This window comes from Pelmatolapia mariae, linkage group LG15 (assembly GCF_036321145.2).
Source record: "Pelmatolapia mariae isolate MD_Pm_ZW linkage group LG15, Pm_UMD_F_2, whole genome shotgun sequence".
Classification (NCBI taxonomy): domain Eukaryota; kingdom Metazoa; phylum Chordata; class Actinopteri; order Cichliformes; family Cichlidae; genus Pelmatolapia; species Pelmatolapia mariae.
The window spans coordinates 40,365,856-40,384,838 of record NC_086240.1 but is presented as its reverse complement, the minus strand read 5'-3'; the positions used below and the strand labels follow the sequence as shown (position 1 = coordinate 40,384,838).

At 40.9% G+C, this 18,983-nt stretch overlaps 1 protein-coding gene across 11 annotated transcripts in view; it reads left to right on the top strand.

Annotated features, from left to right (window-relative positions):
• Positions 1–18,983, top strand: part of szt2 (SZT2 subunit of KICSTOR complex) — a 109,833-nt gene that overhangs the window by 57,315 nt on the left and 33,535 nt on the right. For 10 of the 11 annotated variants that reach the window (XM_063495964.1, XM_063495967.1, XM_063495960.1 and 7 more), the window contains 10 exons: positions 3,547–3,720; positions 7,543–7,734; positions 9,497–9,696; positions 9,867–10,033; positions 11,294–11,391; positions 11,488–11,620; positions 12,949–13,079; positions 15,558–15,605; positions 17,748–17,869; positions 18,342–18,527. In XM_063495964.1, the coding sequence (XP_063352034.1) occupies positions 3,547–3,720; positions 7,543–7,734; positions 9,497–9,696; positions 9,867–10,033; positions 11,294–11,391; positions 11,488–11,620; positions 12,949–13,079; positions 15,558–15,605; positions 17,748–17,869; positions 18,342–18,527 (1,451 nt within the window). The remainder of the gene's footprint in view (positions 1–3,546; positions 3,721–7,542; positions 7,735–9,496; positions 9,697–9,866; positions 10,034–11,293; positions 11,392–11,487; positions 11,621–12,948; positions 13,080–15,557; positions 15,606–17,747; positions 17,870–18,341; positions 18,528–18,983) is intronic. The other variant, XM_063495962.1, reaches the window with a different exon arrangement.

Sequence of the window (18,983 nt, the reverse complement as noted above, 5' to 3'; positions counted from 1 at the left end):
CATGAGGGTGGAATGGGGTCATGTCTTCACACTTTGGCCCCAGTGATGCTCATCTTTTATCACACCGTGGCTCATGTGACTGTGTATATTATTAACAGTAGGTGTACGAACATCCGGACCCCTTACAAGGGGTCAGCCCCCACTAGGGGATCTATATCTGTGACTTGGCAACAGTTTTAGAACTGAAGAAGCCTCTTGGATGAGAAGCATCTTCATGAACCTAAAAACATGTAGCTCCCCTCTTTTTAAGCACCCAAGAGACTGTTTTGCTCCCGGCATCAGGACTAAGCAACAATAGTTAATGGTAGCTTAGAAATGCAGTAACTAGCACAAACTTCACATAAACAAACGTTTCTGCAACGGCAGAACGTTTTGAGTTTTATTGGTAATGACATAAGCAAGCTATGGTTAGACAGCTAGCTGCTGTGTTGGGCATTCGTTTCATGGCAGGCTGATTTGGTTTGGTGGATCAAATCTGACTCACAACCTTCTTTCTTTAAGCTAATGTTGGCTAATGCTAGTGTGCCTACAAACACAGCAAAACTGTCTCATGAAGCAAGATACGGCCAATAAGGTTGGATGACTCCCTGGGCTGATCTGGCTATGTATAAATGGGTTTATCACCTAAACATCACTAGACAGTGAAGTTGCAGCTAGCTGGCTAATCATGTTTTGCTTGCAAATATTACTGCAAGCAAAATCCCGCCAGTGGGTCGGGTTTATTAGTGTGGGGACATGGTGCCCAACAACTGCCACCCCCTCTTGGAGTGTCCTGGTGTTAAATTGGATAAAAATAAAATGTTATTGGTTTTGCATCCCTAATACTCTCTGTTCTCTGGGTCTTTTTAATGTTGACCCAGGTACCATGTTGGAGCTGGTTCAGCATCTTTTCCCACCTTCTCAGTTTAAAGGTACCTGCCCGTTTTACAAACTCCTGCTGGTTGTGTGGACTGAAGCCTGCGCTGCTGCCTCTGCTTGTGGCCTTTTATTTCCCCATGCTCTTTCTTTGTAGTGCCCTAACACTGTGTTCGGCCTTATTTAGGCTTCCATCAGCATATACATCATTGTTGTTATTATTATTATTATTATTGTTAGCTGCATCCATCTTTTAGTTGGCTTAAGATTTGGCATGGACTTCCAGGGTGCATGAAATGCGGTGTTCCCAGGGTCTCTTCTGCTTACGGACATTAGTAAGAGTTCAACACAATCACAATGAAATGCACCTGAAATATAAGAACATACACTTTAAGTATGACACTGTGTAAAATGTAAACAGAAATGAAACGATTTCCAAATTTCATAAACCATTTTTTTTCCCACAACAGAACAAATAAAAAACATTTTAAAATGTTGAGAAATGAAAAAGTTGTGATAGGGTCATGCTTATTAAACATTTATTATTATTTATTATTATTATGCTTATTAAGCTTCCCAGCTTTTTTTAAAACTGTTAATCATTCAGGACCGTTTTAGTTAAATACATGTATAGTTCCCGTAAATGTCTGCGAACCGAGGACGCTGGCTGCTGGATTTTTGTGGGAGGAATGTTGACCTATTCTTGTCTGATGGAGGATTCTAGATGCTCAGCAGTCCTGTGTTTTTGTCGTCCCTTTCATTTAATTTCACTGCGGGCCAGTTCAGACTTTTGTATGAAGCTATGCTACTATATAATAGATGCAGTGAGGGGTTTCACATTATCATGTTGAAATGTGCAAGTCCTTCCCTCAAGAAGTGTCATATGTAAGGGAGCGTATGCTGCTCTAAACACGGTATATAACTGTCCCCTTTAGATCCCTGGGCACTGATGCACTCCCGTACCAGAGGAGCAGGCTTTCATCTGAGCGCTGAAAACACGCCCAGTGGTCTTTCTCCTCTGTAGGCCAGAGGATCGAGTGTGCATGTTGTGCATAAAGAATTTCAAATTTGGATTTGTTTGACCACACAGCATCTTTTGGATCAGCTTTGGTATTTCTACCTCGTGTTCACATTTAGCTTCATTATTGCATGATACAGCCCATTTTTATTTTTTTGAAAAACATTATTCTAAATTTGTTGCACAACGTTTTGCAGTTTTTTTGCACACTGGTGAACTTCTGCTGTTAAATTAGAAGAAAACAAATTCAGTTTAAATATCTAAATGTTTTCTGTGTTCTGCTATGAATGAAATATGGGTTTATGGGATTTGCAAATCATTAAATTACTTTTGTCTCGTCCTGGGGAGCATTTTATGATTTTGTTTTTATTTTTTGTGTCAAGCTCACCAACCAATGTCAGTGTTTATATACTGTGCAGAGGATGGCCATGTACCCTCAGAATGATGGGAGCCTGAAGTCACTCTGTGTCTGCCCATTAGACACACAGGCCTCATTTCCCAGCTTGATCGTTCGCTCACCATCATGAAGAGCCAGTTACAGGAAGCCTATATCAGTAACTGGCTAATGCAGCATGCTCGGCTGCATGCACATTGCAATAAATAGTCAAATATGAGATGCAGATTCACTTTGATAAGTAGTAAAATTAACAATTTAAATTGTTTAAAAAATAAAAATCATCTCGCCCATGGGGATTTTCCCATTTCTCTGAGCAGGGTCCAGTATCTCCCAGTACAGAACAGAGTGGGCACAGGTGGCAGCAGACATGATATTAAAGAAGGCATAGACATCATAGAGGAGGGTGGAGGTAGGGCTGCAAAGTAGCTTGCAGTTTAAAGGAGCTTAGTTGGAGATTCACAGTGATAGCTCGGCTGGTACCTGTGCTGCTGCGTGAGGGTTTCAGTTGTTGGCGTCTTAGTTTAGTAGCATGAGCTTTGTTATCGTCTTTGTTGACTTTGAGCCTCGTGTTGTACTCAGTGAAATGTGATGGTGATTAAAATCATGTCTGTATTGGTGGATCAGGTGAGCAGTAGGGTCCAACATAGGCCACTAACACTGAAACGCGCTCACAGACAAAAACGGGCCAATACTTGAATAACCTGCTTTATCTAATAATACACATGTGAGGTTTTTTTTTTCTTACTGCCTTGTAATAATAACTACTACATGTGATTGTGCAAGTTTTCATTTACTAAAGTAGCAAACACCATGGTAGAAAACAGAGCCGTGGATGTCCTCACTCTGGGTGCTCAGGCATTCACATCGTTCCTTAAGCTTCACAGTATTTCTCAGGGAATATCAGCTTGTATGAGTTGAGCTCACTCTGTCCCAGTACTTTGATGAATTTATAAAGTATACATACATGGTGGTTATGTAGCTGTGTGTGAGCTCAGGAGCTTTCTTTGATAACTAGTATAACATCCAGGATCTCAGACATGTGGTGGTCTACTGCAGCTATACTTCTGATGAAGCTTGTGCAGAACTGTGATGCGTCAGGAAGTATTAGATGATCGATAATGAGGCAGAAGTGTTTGCCTGAAAACCTCAAAGCTGCGTCAAAGTTGCTGGGAAATTTCAAATAAACATGAAATGAGGAGACTGTATGAATTGAAAACTAATGAGCAACTTTGGTGATTTGAAGTTGGTCGTTTGAACACGTTCCCTGCTATTTCAGGTATCGCCTGCATCGCCCTCTCCTTTGTCGATGCCCACGGTCGGCCCCTTCAAGTTCCAGCTCAGGACTGTGCCGCCCTGCAGAAGTCCGAGAACTGCTCCGTCCCCCTTCACCCGGATCACTTTAACGAGCTGACCGCTGTCGTCAAAGTGGAGTCCATCATTAGCCGCTCAGGTAATTAAAAAGAAATCGCAGTCATTTGTAAATGTCGTATCGATATTTTAGTCACAGCAGAACAAAGGAAACAAGTGTTTATCAGAATGGGAGAATTTGCCATTTTAATAAAAATATTAGCAGCAATGTTGATGACAGGTCAACAAGATTCGTGCAGCTGTGAGTGGTGTTTGGTGCTCGGTGGGTCCATAAATAAGCTTTATTGAACAGATGCTGGAAACAAGAATTCATCAACAGAACAGTGCTGGTTGGGGCCTCTGAGGAAGACGAACTGATTTACAATGAAAATGAAAAAATGCCTGCTTGTGTTCCTCAGAAATGAATTTTATTGCTCCTATAAAAGCTTAAATTGACCACAGAGTGAAATGCCCCGAGGAGAGAGGAAAAAAGAAATGTGTAAATATTCAGTTACTTTGCTCCTTTTTGAAACTTTCAGTGATGTAAATTATCTGCATGTATGTGACGACTCACAAGCTGCAGATTTGCAGCCTGTAAACAGCTGATGTCACTGTCATATCTGCACTTTTATTTTTCATTTGCTGCAGTTCTAAAAATGTCCATCTCCATATTGTAAAGCTGCCTTTCTGGTAAACCTGAACCCTGTCTTTGCAGAAGCTGTCCACACACAGTGACTCGTCATCACAGGCCTTTTTACAGTTTAATAAGCATCTGTGTTATCTGAGCTTTGCTGATATTTTATTGAAAACCCAGCAGCCAATCAGAGCTGCAGACTGTAAACAAATTTGTATCTCAGGTGAAGTGAAGCTTGATATTGACAGGGAGCCACTTTGATGTGCAAGATGTAGACTAGAGGCTCTTTCAGGGGTACGTTTTGGTGGCCTTGTCAGTCTGACATTATTAAAGGAGGTAATGAGAGGTTTGTAGCAATGCAGAACTCTCTTAAAGGTGTGCTGAGTTTATGTTGATGCACATGTGAGCTCCACTTTGCTCTGCAGCTTGAGACAGAAGATGTGGCACTCAGTGATCTTTCTCTTCATCTGCTCCAGAGCATATTTTAATATTAGGTAGCAATGAGATCCAGATGTCCAAGCCCAAACTGAGATAATGACCTGGTCTCCAGATGTTTTCATAGTCTGCGTAGATTAAGCACGACTTGAATTTAGCATGTGAAAATCAGTGCAGCTCACTTTTACAATGCCAAACTCATTTTTGCAGCAGAGACTGGGCTCATTGGTTTTCACATTATTCTTTACCCTCTTGAGAATCGTATCACTGCTGGATTTGTTTATGTAACAAGGTTACAGCACATCCCAGGAGGCATTTCATTGTGTAAACGCCACTAATTTTAAAATGGATTAATTGCATACATAAACATCAAGCTGTGCTGGGGTTAACAGTCCAGCCGTTAAATTTAGTGTCCAAATATGAAATGCCCCTAAAACGGAACAAGTAAATCTCCCCGGTTAATGAATACGACTCTATTACGGAGCCATTTCTGTTCCTGGAAGCTAAATTTGTCAATGTGACACTGCAGCACACGGCCATAAATCAAATCGAAATCTCATATTTGGGGCTTGTTATTATATAAAGTGTTAGTCACACTCTGTTGTTGGGATTGTTGAAATATGGGGGAAAATAATAATCAAGCTGTTTGGTTTTAGGCATTAAAAGTAGTCATCGTCAGTGCTGTAGGTTTAACTAGTTAACTGTGTAGCATAATCCTCACATTACATGGTTTTTACATTGTTTCGTGACATGTTCAGTAAATTCTGCTGAAATATGAAGTATGAGTGTGTGAAGCAGCAGAACAGAGGGCACAGAGTTCATATGTGTCCCTAACAAGCATCTGAATATAACGGTCCATCATCCCTCTGAGCAGGTGCTTTTTATTCTTCATCACCTTCTGCAATTAGGTTGAATAGATGTGTAGAAGTGACAGAGAGGGATATGTTAGTTAATCGTTAATGCAATGTAATTTAAACTGTGCACTACCATGAGCTGTTTTTAACATCAATATATGACAGTCAGTTTAATCATGATCCTTGTGAGAGAAATGACACCATGGTGCAGATGATTAATGGCCCTTATCCGAGTCCGACATGGTGCGACAGCTGACCTGATATTAAGACCACATCTCTAAGAAACGTGTGCTGATTACTTCTGAAAACTTAAGTGTTGGTTCTTTTATCTCTGCCTGGATTATAAGGAGCAACCCTTTCTGTGTAGGCACACTGGAACCACTAAGATTTAAAATGACAGAAGCCTCGTGGAAGTTACTGAGAGACGAGGGACTTGGTGTCTACGTTGTGGTACCAGATGGAAGAAAACATCTAAACAGGCTTTACAGTTTTGTCACTCCAGTGAACACCTCAGGAGGTGAATGGTGTTACCATTTCAAACTGAAGTCTATCCATATAAGTAGCATGTACATGTAAATGAAGTATTTAGATATCTGGATAGTGACTAAAAAAGTTTTATTTTTGTTATTTTGGTAATCATTATGAGACCTAACCCCAAGACTGTGTGCTGGAGGAAAACCCATAGTTTTGGATGTTTGTCCCATACTGGTATCTGTCCACATCACAGGTGATCACATATCAAAAAGCATGAACGATGGGACAGTCGGTGTCTGCGGTGCTTCCTTTTTATTGGCCTTAACATTTAATTTCACTTAACAACAAAGATGTTTGTTGTTATGACTTCTCTGGAGCATGAACTAAGGCAGAGCAGGTCATCCACTCATTGAAAGGTTGATGGTTCGATCCCTGGCTGTAATAAATTTACAGTTTACTAACAATAACTCCAAAATGCTCTTTGATATCAGAGTATGAATGTTAGATGGAAAGCACTTAGTGCTTGAATAAATGGATGTGAATGGGTGAATGATGTATAGAGTGCTTTGAAGGCTTCAATAGAGTAGAAAGTGCTGTATAAGAACCAGTCCATTTACCATTTACATCCTACAGCTACTGAGTCTGGAGGTTGAAGCCAATGCAGAATTAGGGGATAAAAAGTCTGACTGCACATGATTAGAAATTAAGGAAAACAACCTTATTGCTGGCTAACTCGATGACCTCAGTAAATACTTTCCTGATTATTTTAGGATCTATTAAAAAAACGTTTATATTGAAAATATTGGACCTCATTAACCTTTAGAAAGACAAGTATGCTTTATGGCAGGCCTTTCCTGTGGTTGATGATCCCTCAGTGTCGCAGTCAGACCTGCCCTGTGCTTTTCATGCATGGGTGACATGAGGCCAAGCCAGTGAAAGGGCTCAGTTTTAGGCTTTGCAAACCAGTGGGTGATATCACAGTGGATACAGACACCTTTTATACAGGGGTTAAGCTAAAGGACACACAGCACAAGCATTAAGAGTAGCCTCATTATCAGTTGTTTTACACACTTTTAACACAACGCCCGCTGATGACAGCATTAAATGCTGACATGAGGCTGTGGTCCTTAACCCTCTCAAGGCAGGCGTTGCAGATTTGCAACAGTTAAAAACTAACAACCTGATTACCCCACATACATATTTTATGAGTTTTTTTTACTCAGAAGTACCACTGCAGGACTTGGTTGTGCATTAGCAACTAAAACTTAATTTGAGCCTGAGAGGGTTAAAGGGAAAATAATGATATCTCAGTTTTATTTTGCCATCCATCCATCCATCCATCCATCCATCCCATCCCATCCCAAAAATTGTCAAAGGAAATGGGATGAGATGTTATGCTCAACAAAATATCACAGATTGATTTCAGATATCTTTCTGGCTCTGTGGGATGTGGGTGTTGTGGTGTGAGTCAACAAGGTGTTCCTTTTTATTGCTTTTTTCACTTATTTGTCTGTTTTGCTTCTAACAGAACCACAGCTGTATGTCCGCTTCGACATCTGGGAACAAGGCAACATTAGCCCCTTACAGCTGAGTGACAAACTGCAGGGGGCGCTGCGCCACGCACTGTGTGATGTTGTCATGGAGCTGAGAGTATTGCCAAACCCTCTTTGTGTCGGGGTCCTCTGCCCAGCAACGAAAGCTCAGAAAGAAGAGGCAAAAGGTGAGCTCATTACTGCATCTGTACGCTGGGTCTGTTGTGTCTGCACCTATTTGCAACCAGATTGTGCCAAGCAGTCCAATAAAAACAATGCTTTACAGTGTAATATCATTCAGCACACTTCTGACACTGTGTCAACAAAAACACTGATGTAATGGCTTATGTTCAATGTGTCAAAGAGGAGCAACAGAGATAATTGGCTCTGTCTACTTCCTGAAAGTTTGATAATGGGTCTGAAATGCTCACTGTTTACTTCAAATATGCAAATGTAGCCAAAATAGCCAAAGACGTTTATTTTTCTAAAATGATTTTGACACATTGTTGCTGTGCGGTGCACAGTGATACATAAAAGCTGTAGTCAGCAGCAGTTTCATGTTTTTAAAATGTATTTGTCTTTAGCAAATCAAATAACAAACTTTCACTGCAAGACTTATAAAAATATTGTGTTGTTTCAAAACTACAAGCAGATGTACCAAAAGGTTGATTCTGTTCATCTGGACGTCTCAGCTGACTGCAGGTTTCCACAAACTTATAATCAGTACATCTGCATAATGGCTGAAAGTAGCACCACTGACTAACAGTGGGTCGTGAGGTCAGTTTCATTATCATTGAATTGTCATGACCATTGATCAGTGGCCATGAGTGGCGTTCACAGAGAGTTGTAAGATGGTGACAGAGAAGCAGCTGTGCTGCAGCCAGGTGTAGGTGTGCTCTATATTTGTGCTTTCTTGACCCGCAGACAGTCCTGTTTCTAAACGCGAGTCTCTTTCGGAGTAGTAGGGGACTATGCCATTGGGGTTTTTTTTTCCATCATTTGTTTTTTCAGTTTTTTAGTTTAATACTTTAATCTTGAGCTGGTACAACTCAGCGGATAATTACACAACCCAAATGGTGCTTGAGTAGGTCTCAAAAATGGATGCAACTGTCCCTCCAGGACTGCTTTGTGGTCTCAAAGGGACTTCCTGCTAACCTTTTAACCACAAAGCCACAAATTTAGCTGAGCCTACATCATCAATGCAGTCCTCAGAGCGAGGCGAAGAATTCGGTTTGCTGACAGAGTTTATGTTTCTGTTACCAACATGGAGTGTACTGTTGGCCTTTGTACATAATCAGTGAGATGGTTTACCTGCTGCTGCATAATGGCCCGTTTGGCCGGATTAATCCAATATTCATGCTGCTTCATCTGTTTGTGGCCTTCCACACTGATATCATGACACAGATCAGAGGTTTAATGATGGTGATGAGAGAAAATTGGCAAGTTATCCTTTACTGAGCTGATAATATCAGCACAAGCAGACTTAGACAGATGGGTCACAAAGGACTCCAAATTACCCCACACTTTGGAATTTTTCAGATACCCCACAGGCATTTAATCACTGTTTTTGGTTAACCCAACATCAGAGGATGACATGGAGGAGAAGCAGCAGCACATACTGAAGCTGCAGGGCTTTTGTGGAAAGGTAAAATTTTAACACATTGATACAACAGACTGATTTTCTTTTCCTGTTTGAATGTAGTAAAGCTCCCTCCCATGTTATGTTTGACCCTCATGGTCATGAAATCACTCACTTCACAGCTGCTATATACCTTTATCAGGCTTATTTGCCTAACAGACTAAATAAATGATTTACAAGCATGTGGGATATTTGGATGCGTTCGTGACACCCGGTGGCAGAAAGCAGAACAGCACGGAGGATCCCACTACAGCCACCCTTGGGAAAAGTTTAAGACTTTAATTGAAGTTTGATTGTGAAATGTCCTTCAGGACTGCTGATTCCTTTGCCTGAGGTGAAAGAAGTGAAGGACAGCCCCAGGCAGCGCAGTGGCTCAAGGGTGTTTAAAGCCAGTCCATCTCCGATCAGCTTAATCCAAGCTGTAGGCGGCGCCCCCATGACAGGAAGTAGCACACCCGAGTCCACCACGCCTACTGGCAAAAGCACTCGCCGCAGCTTCTGGGACATACTGGTCAGTTACTGGCTTTCTACGTCAGCATTTTTTTATCATTTAAAATACAATCGTTACATTTCCCAGTACTTATTGACTGTTCGTCTAGTTTCGACAGATCAGATGTGTTAAACAATCTGAAGTCATCACAGAGACGTATGAAAGTAAGCGTGTTTCTTTCCCTCCATCAGAGTAAGCCAGACTCGGCCGAGCTCGGGAGCCCCAAGACGACAGACGACATTGTGCAGGAGAAAGGAGAGGAGGGCCGAGCAGCGCGCCGCAGACACAAGACGGAGAATGTAAAGCAGCAGTGGAGCCAGGACAAGACGGTGGCTGTGGAGCTGGAGCAGACCCAGAGGTGGGACTCACTGAAACCACTTTGAGTTATTACTGCTGAACACTAACTGCATCAGTAAGATAGAAATCATAAAAAGTTGAACCCTTATGCAGTCCTTGGAGATAATACGGACACAACGTAGGCTTCTGCTGTGCAGTTCCTTCTTCTACTTTATGTAATAGTGTGATATAGCAGGAAAAGACCAATTATTATTAATGAAAGCTACATGACACATTATATATGCAGCATTTTTCCTGTGTGGCCCTCAATCATATATTGGCCCCTTGGGTTAATACTTGGACATTAATGCTTTGAGAGCCGCTTGTCTAAAGCGTATGCATTAAAACTTTATATCGAGAGGAAAGCAAGAAGAGCTGAAATTATTCTGGTATGGTTTAGAAGATGGTCACAGTCTTTGGTGCCAAATTTAACCTCCTAAGACCCGAACTCCTTCATGGCATGCATTTTTAATTTCTCTTTGCTGTTTAGGCTGATTGGGGCCTGATGAATGTAAAAACAAAGAATGATCTTTTTACCTGATGTAGTGTCTGAGAAAAATGAGATCCACATATGAGGACATTTGTTCTAAATTTCGATAGAACAGTGGTGGAATAATTGTGGTCTAGACAACCCAAAATGTGATGTCAGGTCCTAGGAGGTGGGTCTGCACTACGTATGGAGAAGGCTGATCGGTATGAGCTGCTGCACAGTCTTGCTGGTGGCTCTCAGACTGTACATAAAGATGCACACGGCTACTGCATCGTCACCATTTAGCTTCACTGGCATTTTGATGCCTGTTAGATTATTGGCTGCTGCTGTGGTTGCCTTTTGGACTCAACAGTGACTATATTTGGAGATACCAGCTAATGCTAGCATGATTGGTTAGCAAGTTGCTGTGACTGACAGGTTGTTAGCCGGTTAGTGTGCACTGTCCTTGGTTTCACAGTCAGATGTCTTCCAACACGATCACGATGCCTGGTTTCAGAAAAGGCTGCATGATGCTTGGAGTTCACTGAGCAGTGGGTGGAGTCACAGTGCCAGTACTGTCCACTTCATATTTAAAGATTAAATATTTTTAATTTAGTGAAGTACCATCTATTGTAGTATTGTCATTTCTGTCTTAAATATGGAGCTGAGAAAGCAGAAATCTTACCTGACCACCACTGCATCACTGATGGCCGGCAACAAGCCTTTAAACCACCAAAACAGGTTTTCTCTCTGCTGTGAGTCCTATAAAAATGTGGTTTAATGAAGTGTGGGGGGGGGTTTGTGGCTGTACAGGAGGCAGCTGTCTCAGTTTGAGGAGGGAGATGCGGGCACTCTGCACCCCATTTACCAAGATATCTGCCAGCCGTGGATAACTTTCATGGCCAAACTTGGTAAGTTTATCTCTATGTTCGTCCAGAATCTGAAAACTTATTTGAGAAGTTGGGGGTTTATATTCTGTGAGCTCTCACACTCTGTGTTACTCTCAGGTTGCCCCTCCATTCAGCAGTGTACAACTAAAACGGCCTCGCACTTCCTGCTGCCTTCCATCTTGGCAGAGATTGTCAGTTTGGTCAGTTCGCTGGCCGCCGACACAACAGTGAAGACATTTCGAAAGACGAGGTGAGTTTTAACATCAGGTTTTTCTTGATAATCGATCATCACTCTTACCTTCCTATTGTTGAGAGTAATAAAAAAGTAACACTGAGTTGTGATATTTTTTTTTGTTGCATAGTTCCCAGGTTTTATTTTTGCCGAGGTGCATGAAAGCTGTTGTTGCTGCTCTGACATTCAAAAGCACCTCAGCTGAGACTCTTCAGCTTCAGCTCAAATGTCGATTGTTGCTTCCAATGCAAATGACATTTCAACAGCTTTCATTCACTTTCATCTCTCACTCTGCAGCTGATGTTCCAACTGCTTTCTGCACTTAGTCATCAAATGGCATTCCAGCTACTTTCAGCCTTCTCATGCTTCGAATCATTTTGACTCTTCAGCCGAAATTTGAATGACTTTTATTGGTTATAAGTCAAACTTCAACTTGCTTTCATCTCTTTCAGTGCAGACCCCTGAAAGCGAACAAACTGTTCTCACAGACTTCTTAGCAGGCTGCTCATTAGAAAACACTGTGAATAAGAAGTCTGCGCTCTCTGGAGCCAGACAACTTTTTTGTTCCTGATTGTTGCCAGACAGATACCAAGTCACTGTTTTGATTGCACTCGAAAATCAGTGCTCATTTAGACATTTCAGACATATAATCAATGAACACGACTATAGACACACAGTTTTACCTTATAGATGTGAAGTTAGGCACTGTTTTTGGTTTGTTTTGTTACCACCCCCAGTTCCTCTGTCAGTAATAAGGCCGTTTATTTCTCTCGCTTTACAGCAGCATTTATTGTGATTGGCTGCCCCTCACAAACTAAAGGTTTGAAGAGCAGGTCATGTTGGCGACGTTTCAAAAATAGAAAAAAAATCTTAAACTGAGGATTTTGAGCAAACAGCTGCAGCTTTGGGTCACACTCAGAAACACTTGTACATACACTGAGCAGGCAGGCTGTAGCTCAGGAGGCAGAGCAGGTCATATACCAATCAGAAGGTTGGCTGCTCCAGTCTACATGCCAAATATCTGTGCACAAGATACTGACCCCAGGTTTCTCTCAGCTTCGTCCACTGGAATGCATCCAGTGCACTTAGCCATAGAAAACAGTGCTTCTATGAATGGGTGTGAATCATTAAGACATGTTGTATGAAGCACTTTGAGTGCTCATGTAGAGTAGAAAGGCATTATCTACCATATTTTTGGAAACTGTTAACGAGATATTTACGATACAGAATAAAGAAAATTATAATAAGTCCACTTAAGTGGTTGCCTGGTGGGTGCCCTCTGACTGCACACTGCCATTAAAGTCGTTCAGCACTATAATATTGCAACTGTATTATACTTTTTGCAGCTGCCCCACATCTGGAGAGCATTTTGTGCCGCTCCCTCTTGCCCAGAACCTCAGCCAACCACCGGATGCTGTGAGGAGCTTCATTCTCATCGGCCGCAACTTCCATCAGTGGCACTACAGCACAGAGCAAGGTAACCGCTGCAATACCAGCCGTCCACGTTAGCCCCTTACTACTTTACCCTCTGTACTGCACAGGCTATGCATCAGTACCTCAACTCCATTGTGTTTTAAACAACTTGTTATGGTTGTTTCCTTTTTCCACAATTCATCAGGAAATCTGAATATTTGATTAGAAATAAATGCCGTTCATAGATTTGTGCAGCCCTGATACAGATGTAGTAAGTGATGAGTCTTTCTGTAAGAGTTCATGTTTGCACTGAACAGCTGTTTTGGAAGTACGAGTATATTGGTGTCATCCATCCATTTTCCAAAGCCTATCCCAGCTGACTTTTAAGTGAGAGGTGGGGCACACTCTGGACAGGCCACCATACTTGCATAGAGAGACGTTCACACATTCATTCACACCTACAACCAATTTAGAAACGCCAGTTAACCCAACATACGTGTCTTTGTTCACGGAGAGAGCCCACACAGGCACACGGAGAACATGCAAACTCACACTGACCCCAGCTGGCCACAAGATTTAAACCCAGTATTGATAGTGAAGCGACAGTGACCACCACATTATATTATTGGAGCATATATTAAAATGACACATTGTTAGATTTATATTTTATCATCTACAAATACAAAGTACCAGAATCTTTAGAATAAATGTTAATTACTTCATCTCCCTCCTGCTTAATTACCAAACAGTCAGCTGACAGATGAGCAGATTGCAGAATCAAGGCCAAACAAAACAAGATGAAGGTAACAGTGAGAAAGAGCTACAGCAAGACTGCACAATGCAAAACACAGTATAAATGTCAATAACAGAATAAAAGCAGTTAATGAGAAATGATCAAAAATAATTGAAAAACAATAAACAGGCATATAAAGACAATGAGAAACAGAAAAAACATCACATAAAAACAAGTCCATATAATGTGTTGTCGCTGGTTCTGTGAGCCTATTATGTGCTTTGACTCGAGTCATTTGTTGCTTCTAATGAGCAACAAATGACTCCATAATAAAGTAAAACCATGTCAAATAAAAGTCCAATAAACATATTATCCTCTGATGTTCTTTTGTGTTTTCTCATTATTGTAATCAATCAAATTCCAGTCTGTAGTTCGTCTCATGCAAGTAAGTGCAGTTCAAAGTGCTTCACAGGTGACTGAAAAGCCGATAATGAGACAAAGCAAATTGAAACAAAACAGAAAGTGGAATAAAATGACATTTTAAATATAAGTACACTAAGAGTGCGTCACTGCAGTTTAGAGTGATTGAAACATCAATGAGAATTAGCCCCAAGTCCAGTGTTGTGGTTCTAAGGTGGAACAGGAAGGAACGTGCGCTCGAGTGGAGACAAATGTATAGTCAGACAGTCCATCCTGGTGAGAAAGAGCTGAGTGTGCTCTCAGTTTCCTGGTCTGTCTACAGTCCTACTCATGGCTGAGACTACCATAGAAAATACAAGTAGTGGAAATGAAGGGTGTCTGTGGGGGCATCGCCCTGTCTCACCCTTAGAGAGGGGGTGAGTAACTTGGCCATCGGGTAAAGGAAAGCAGCTGTTTGATATCCAGCCAACTGAGGTTGTTTAGGCATCTGATCTGGATGCCTGCTGGGTGAGGTGTTTATGAGGAGTTTATGGTTGACTCAGTAAATGAAAGCTGGATGGTATGCTGTGATTGGTTGCACTGATCATTATGTCAAACATTTCCACTATAAACAGCAGAGGATGGATGATGGAAACACAACAAAATTACACAAACAAACAAAAAAGAAACCTCTAAAAAATCCTGGAAAAAGTTGATTAAACATCATATAGTTGAATAAAATGCTACATGATACATTATAAACTATAGTAAATAATTACCAAAAACTAAAAAACCAAAACAATCAAAAGAATAAAACTATAATTTGCATAAAGTAAACAAACAAAAATAATGGCTATAAAACATAAATACAGTTTAATTTGATATATTAATGTCTAAATATAGTATAGTTTATATCTTACGACACAATATATGAGTACTTTAAAAGAAAGGTGTCCAATGAGTGCAGTCACTGTTTTTGTCTCATGCAGAGCTTCTGTTTCTAGTTTTTTCTCATTTATTCGACTACTGTAAAATAAAGTTCGGCCTCATTGCTGTTGCTTTTGTGTCCCAGCAGCTAATCACACACTGCTAGTCTAGTGAGAATATTCTTAAGGTAAAGGTGTTCTGTATATTAGCTGGAAAGACTGGTATAAACCTGTCTGCAGCATGTTGCTAACACTTGTTTTAACATCGTGAGTAGTGCGGAGGAAACGCTCCATGTGTTTTCTGTTGAAGCTTTGAACATGCTCTGTCCTCGCTGCTGCTGCTCTTTGATTCTGTGTTTCTCTGTCCATGCTCGCAGCTCTCTAACATCTGTCTTATTTTTTTTTTGCTTACATCGGTTTGTGTCGAGCTGTGTTTCACTGTCCACGCTGCCTTGCTGTTTGTACCTCCTCTGTTTACCCACAGAAGACAGTTCAGATGAGGAAAACAGCCCAGTGCTAAATAGGTTCACACGTAAGTTTGCTCCTCAGCTTACCAACAACTTTCATGGTAATGGGATTTTTTTTTATGGCTGCGTTTTGTCAATATATTGTTGTTGTTGTTTGTTTGTTTGTTTTTGCTATATTATCAACAGTCCAGCTGAAATATATGTAAAACCAACGAGCTTTCAAACACAGAGAACAGCATAAGACATGAAAGTCTTAGTGAATCAGTGTGATAAAAAGATGTTAGTGTGTTCGCCTCTTCAGTTAAACGAGATTTTTACTGGTTCTTTAAGACCTGCAGTGTTTTTAAATCCAGTGATCTAATTTAAGGCATTAAAATGTCTTAAATTCATTTTTAATGGGTCTTAAAAATTAGTTGGATTTATGAAATTTGTTTTACATTATAAATATAACACCACTAAAGTTGCATTAACTTCAGTCGTGTTTTTAAATGTATTGATCACACTTTACCAAAACTACAAAACGGAGCCATCATAAAACAATAACCACTAATGCTAACTATGTAGCCTCGCCACTTTAAAAAAAATCAAATAAACGTAGGCTAATTGTTACGCTGTGACGGGAAAGTTGGGTTTTTAATGTGGACTGTATATAAAACATGGATCTATTCATGTGACGTCCTCTTGTTCATCCTCGAGCTAAGCATCTGAGTGGACTATGAAAGCCGAGGGATACTCGATGCTCATTGGCTAACAGCTCGATCATAATTAAGAAAATAAATGTATTTTTATTTTTCACTTCTTTACAATCAGACTTTTTTTTGCAGTTTTTTGCAGGAGTTCCCCCTGCACTGGAACCCATGTCCGGTTCTTACTACACTACATGCAACACGTGTTGGACCACACCTCTTAACCTTTGAATTCAAGCATTTTCGTCCTTTTGCCAGCTGAATAAAATTATACAGCACAGCCATTCAGTCCGGTTTTTGTGGGAGTGGGTGATTCTGAAGTATGACTCTGTAATAAGATGGCACCATTGCAACAGTTTGTCAAATGTCTTCCCTCCCAGATACTCCACTACAACTGTAAGTGGCATTATTGCTGAGTGGACGTCTTTAGGAAGTCCACCAGCTCGACCTCACAGTGGCAGACCATGTAATGTTACAGACTGAGTGCTGAGGCACATGCTGGCCTAATACTGAGGTGTTCATATAATATAGCTTCTGGGTGTAGTGATAACACCTACAGTCATGCGAGGATCAGCTGATTGTGCCGTCCCAGATTGCAGGTGGAAACTTTGAAGCTGAGTTACGAGCTTCCTTACAGTCAGAGCAGCTCAGTACTCTGATACACTGTAGCTTGACAGTACTTTGCTTAAATATATACCAGTATTGTGAAAAACACTTTTATGCATTAATGATGTGTATGCAATTGTATTTTTTTGAATAGTTTCTTCATAGCTTCATAGTTTGGGGCTGAAAATTACTAATTTATACTTTTGAGGTAACAAATAAATAACTAAACCTCTGAAAACATGTAAGCGTGCGTCTCTGCCACAAACCAAAGTTAAGTAAAAAAACCAGCCCCGTGACTTTGTGTCTCACAATGACGAGGAGAATAAAACACACACATTGAGAGAATAGCGTACAAGGTGTGTGGTTGCACTCATAAGCTTTTATAAAGCTGCAGCACCAATAAGTTTTTGTTTAGAGTTTAAGCACACCTTAAATCATCTTGAAGCTGAAATGCTGTTTGACCTTTCTGTGGTAATGATATTACTTCATCATTCTCTCCTTCCTTTCTGCGGGGATATCACGACCGCTGCTCGCAAACAGGTTTAAATCGGTTTTAAAAAATAACCACTTTCCATGTTTCTTCACTCCTACTAATCAAGCCAACACTTTTTTTTTGTGGTCCATCAAACGCTGTGATTTCAGAAGCAGCATTACAGTAAAGCTTTCACTCTCGTCAGTCAAACCTCAGAAACCTCAAAGCATCCCAGGAAGTGAAAAACCTGCGAAGCAGCTGCCCAGTACATTTGTATTTAAAACTCAGTCACAGTACAGTTATGTTCATCTGACAGTTCAGTAAAGAGAGATTGTCATCAGAGTCAGTTGGGACTCTTTGTTAAAGGACATAACACAGCATGCTGGGCAGCTTTGACTCGTATTGCTTTGCCGTTTCACTGAGTTTCTGTCTTTTCTGTCCAGCTCATAAAGGCTTCCAGCGCTTCGATGCTCTGGAGCAGAGCGATTCGGTCAGTCCGAGCCAGGCTGGGGTGGGAATGGCTCCTCGCCAGAGGTTCCTCTTTATCAGCATCCTGGACAAAAAGGTGATTTGGGATATGGAGGCCTCTGTATTGTGAATATCCCTCAGGCCGGGCAGAGAACAAGATCCCAAAGGGTCCTATTTGTAATGGGTTTCAAATACATGAACTTGTCCTTAGATGTATTTTTGTCAGTGGGTGCTTTACCAAATAAAGATGGTCGTCTGACAGTGCATGTATATAAACTGCCTACAATAATGAAAATGTTAGGAATGGTGACATATAAGCACACATGGTAGCCAGGTTATTAGCCCAAAGGTCTTTTTTTAATCCTCTAGGTTTTATACCTCTTGGATATTCAGCGTTCAGCTGTTTATTTCTGATATCTAAATATCTCTGATATCTTTTTAGATATCGAAGTCAAAAAGGTAGCACACAGATCCTAATTGTGCTTCATAATTAAGCTGTGGAATTATGTTTCTAAGTACAAGTGTGCTTTTTAAAACATAATTTTAATACTTCCCCATTTGTTCTTCAGGTGACGCTGTACAGCTACAACTGGTCCGTGGATTTGGGCGCCTCTCTGAATCGCGAGCTGGTGCGTCTGGTGAAGTGGCAGAATGCGAGGGCTCATGTTGTCCACTGCCTGTTCAACCAGAAGATGGGTCTCTTCCATCACTACTGCTTTTCCGATGCTCCCATCCATGAAATAGACTCCAAGCAGGTAAAAACACTCTGACACAGTTTGTAATGTGGTGTGTTGTAAGCAGGCCAACAGCAGTACAGGAAGGAAAGCATCATGGCATCACTTAATTGTTAGTTATTTGTGAGGGACGTTTTGTGATGTCTGTACACAAAGTGAGAGCTAAGTCAGAGAGAGCACACAGAGGATTTAAGCAATGAAGCACCATTTAGTAGATAAACTGTACCTCAAAGATGGCCTTAACTGGTTGCTGAATGCACGTTTTAAAAACAGGACAGCATTACTGTGTCTTAGTTTTTAGGTTATGAGCAAGTTGTCGTCTTGTAAGTAATCAGGTAATCAGATTTGGCAGTCATGCCCACAAATGAAAGCTTACTACATTATTTTTTTCTATGTATAAACAATGTAAAATACTTTTTGGTGACCCCTGTTTTGTATACATACACGTTACCAAAGTCCGTCTCTGAGGAAACTTAA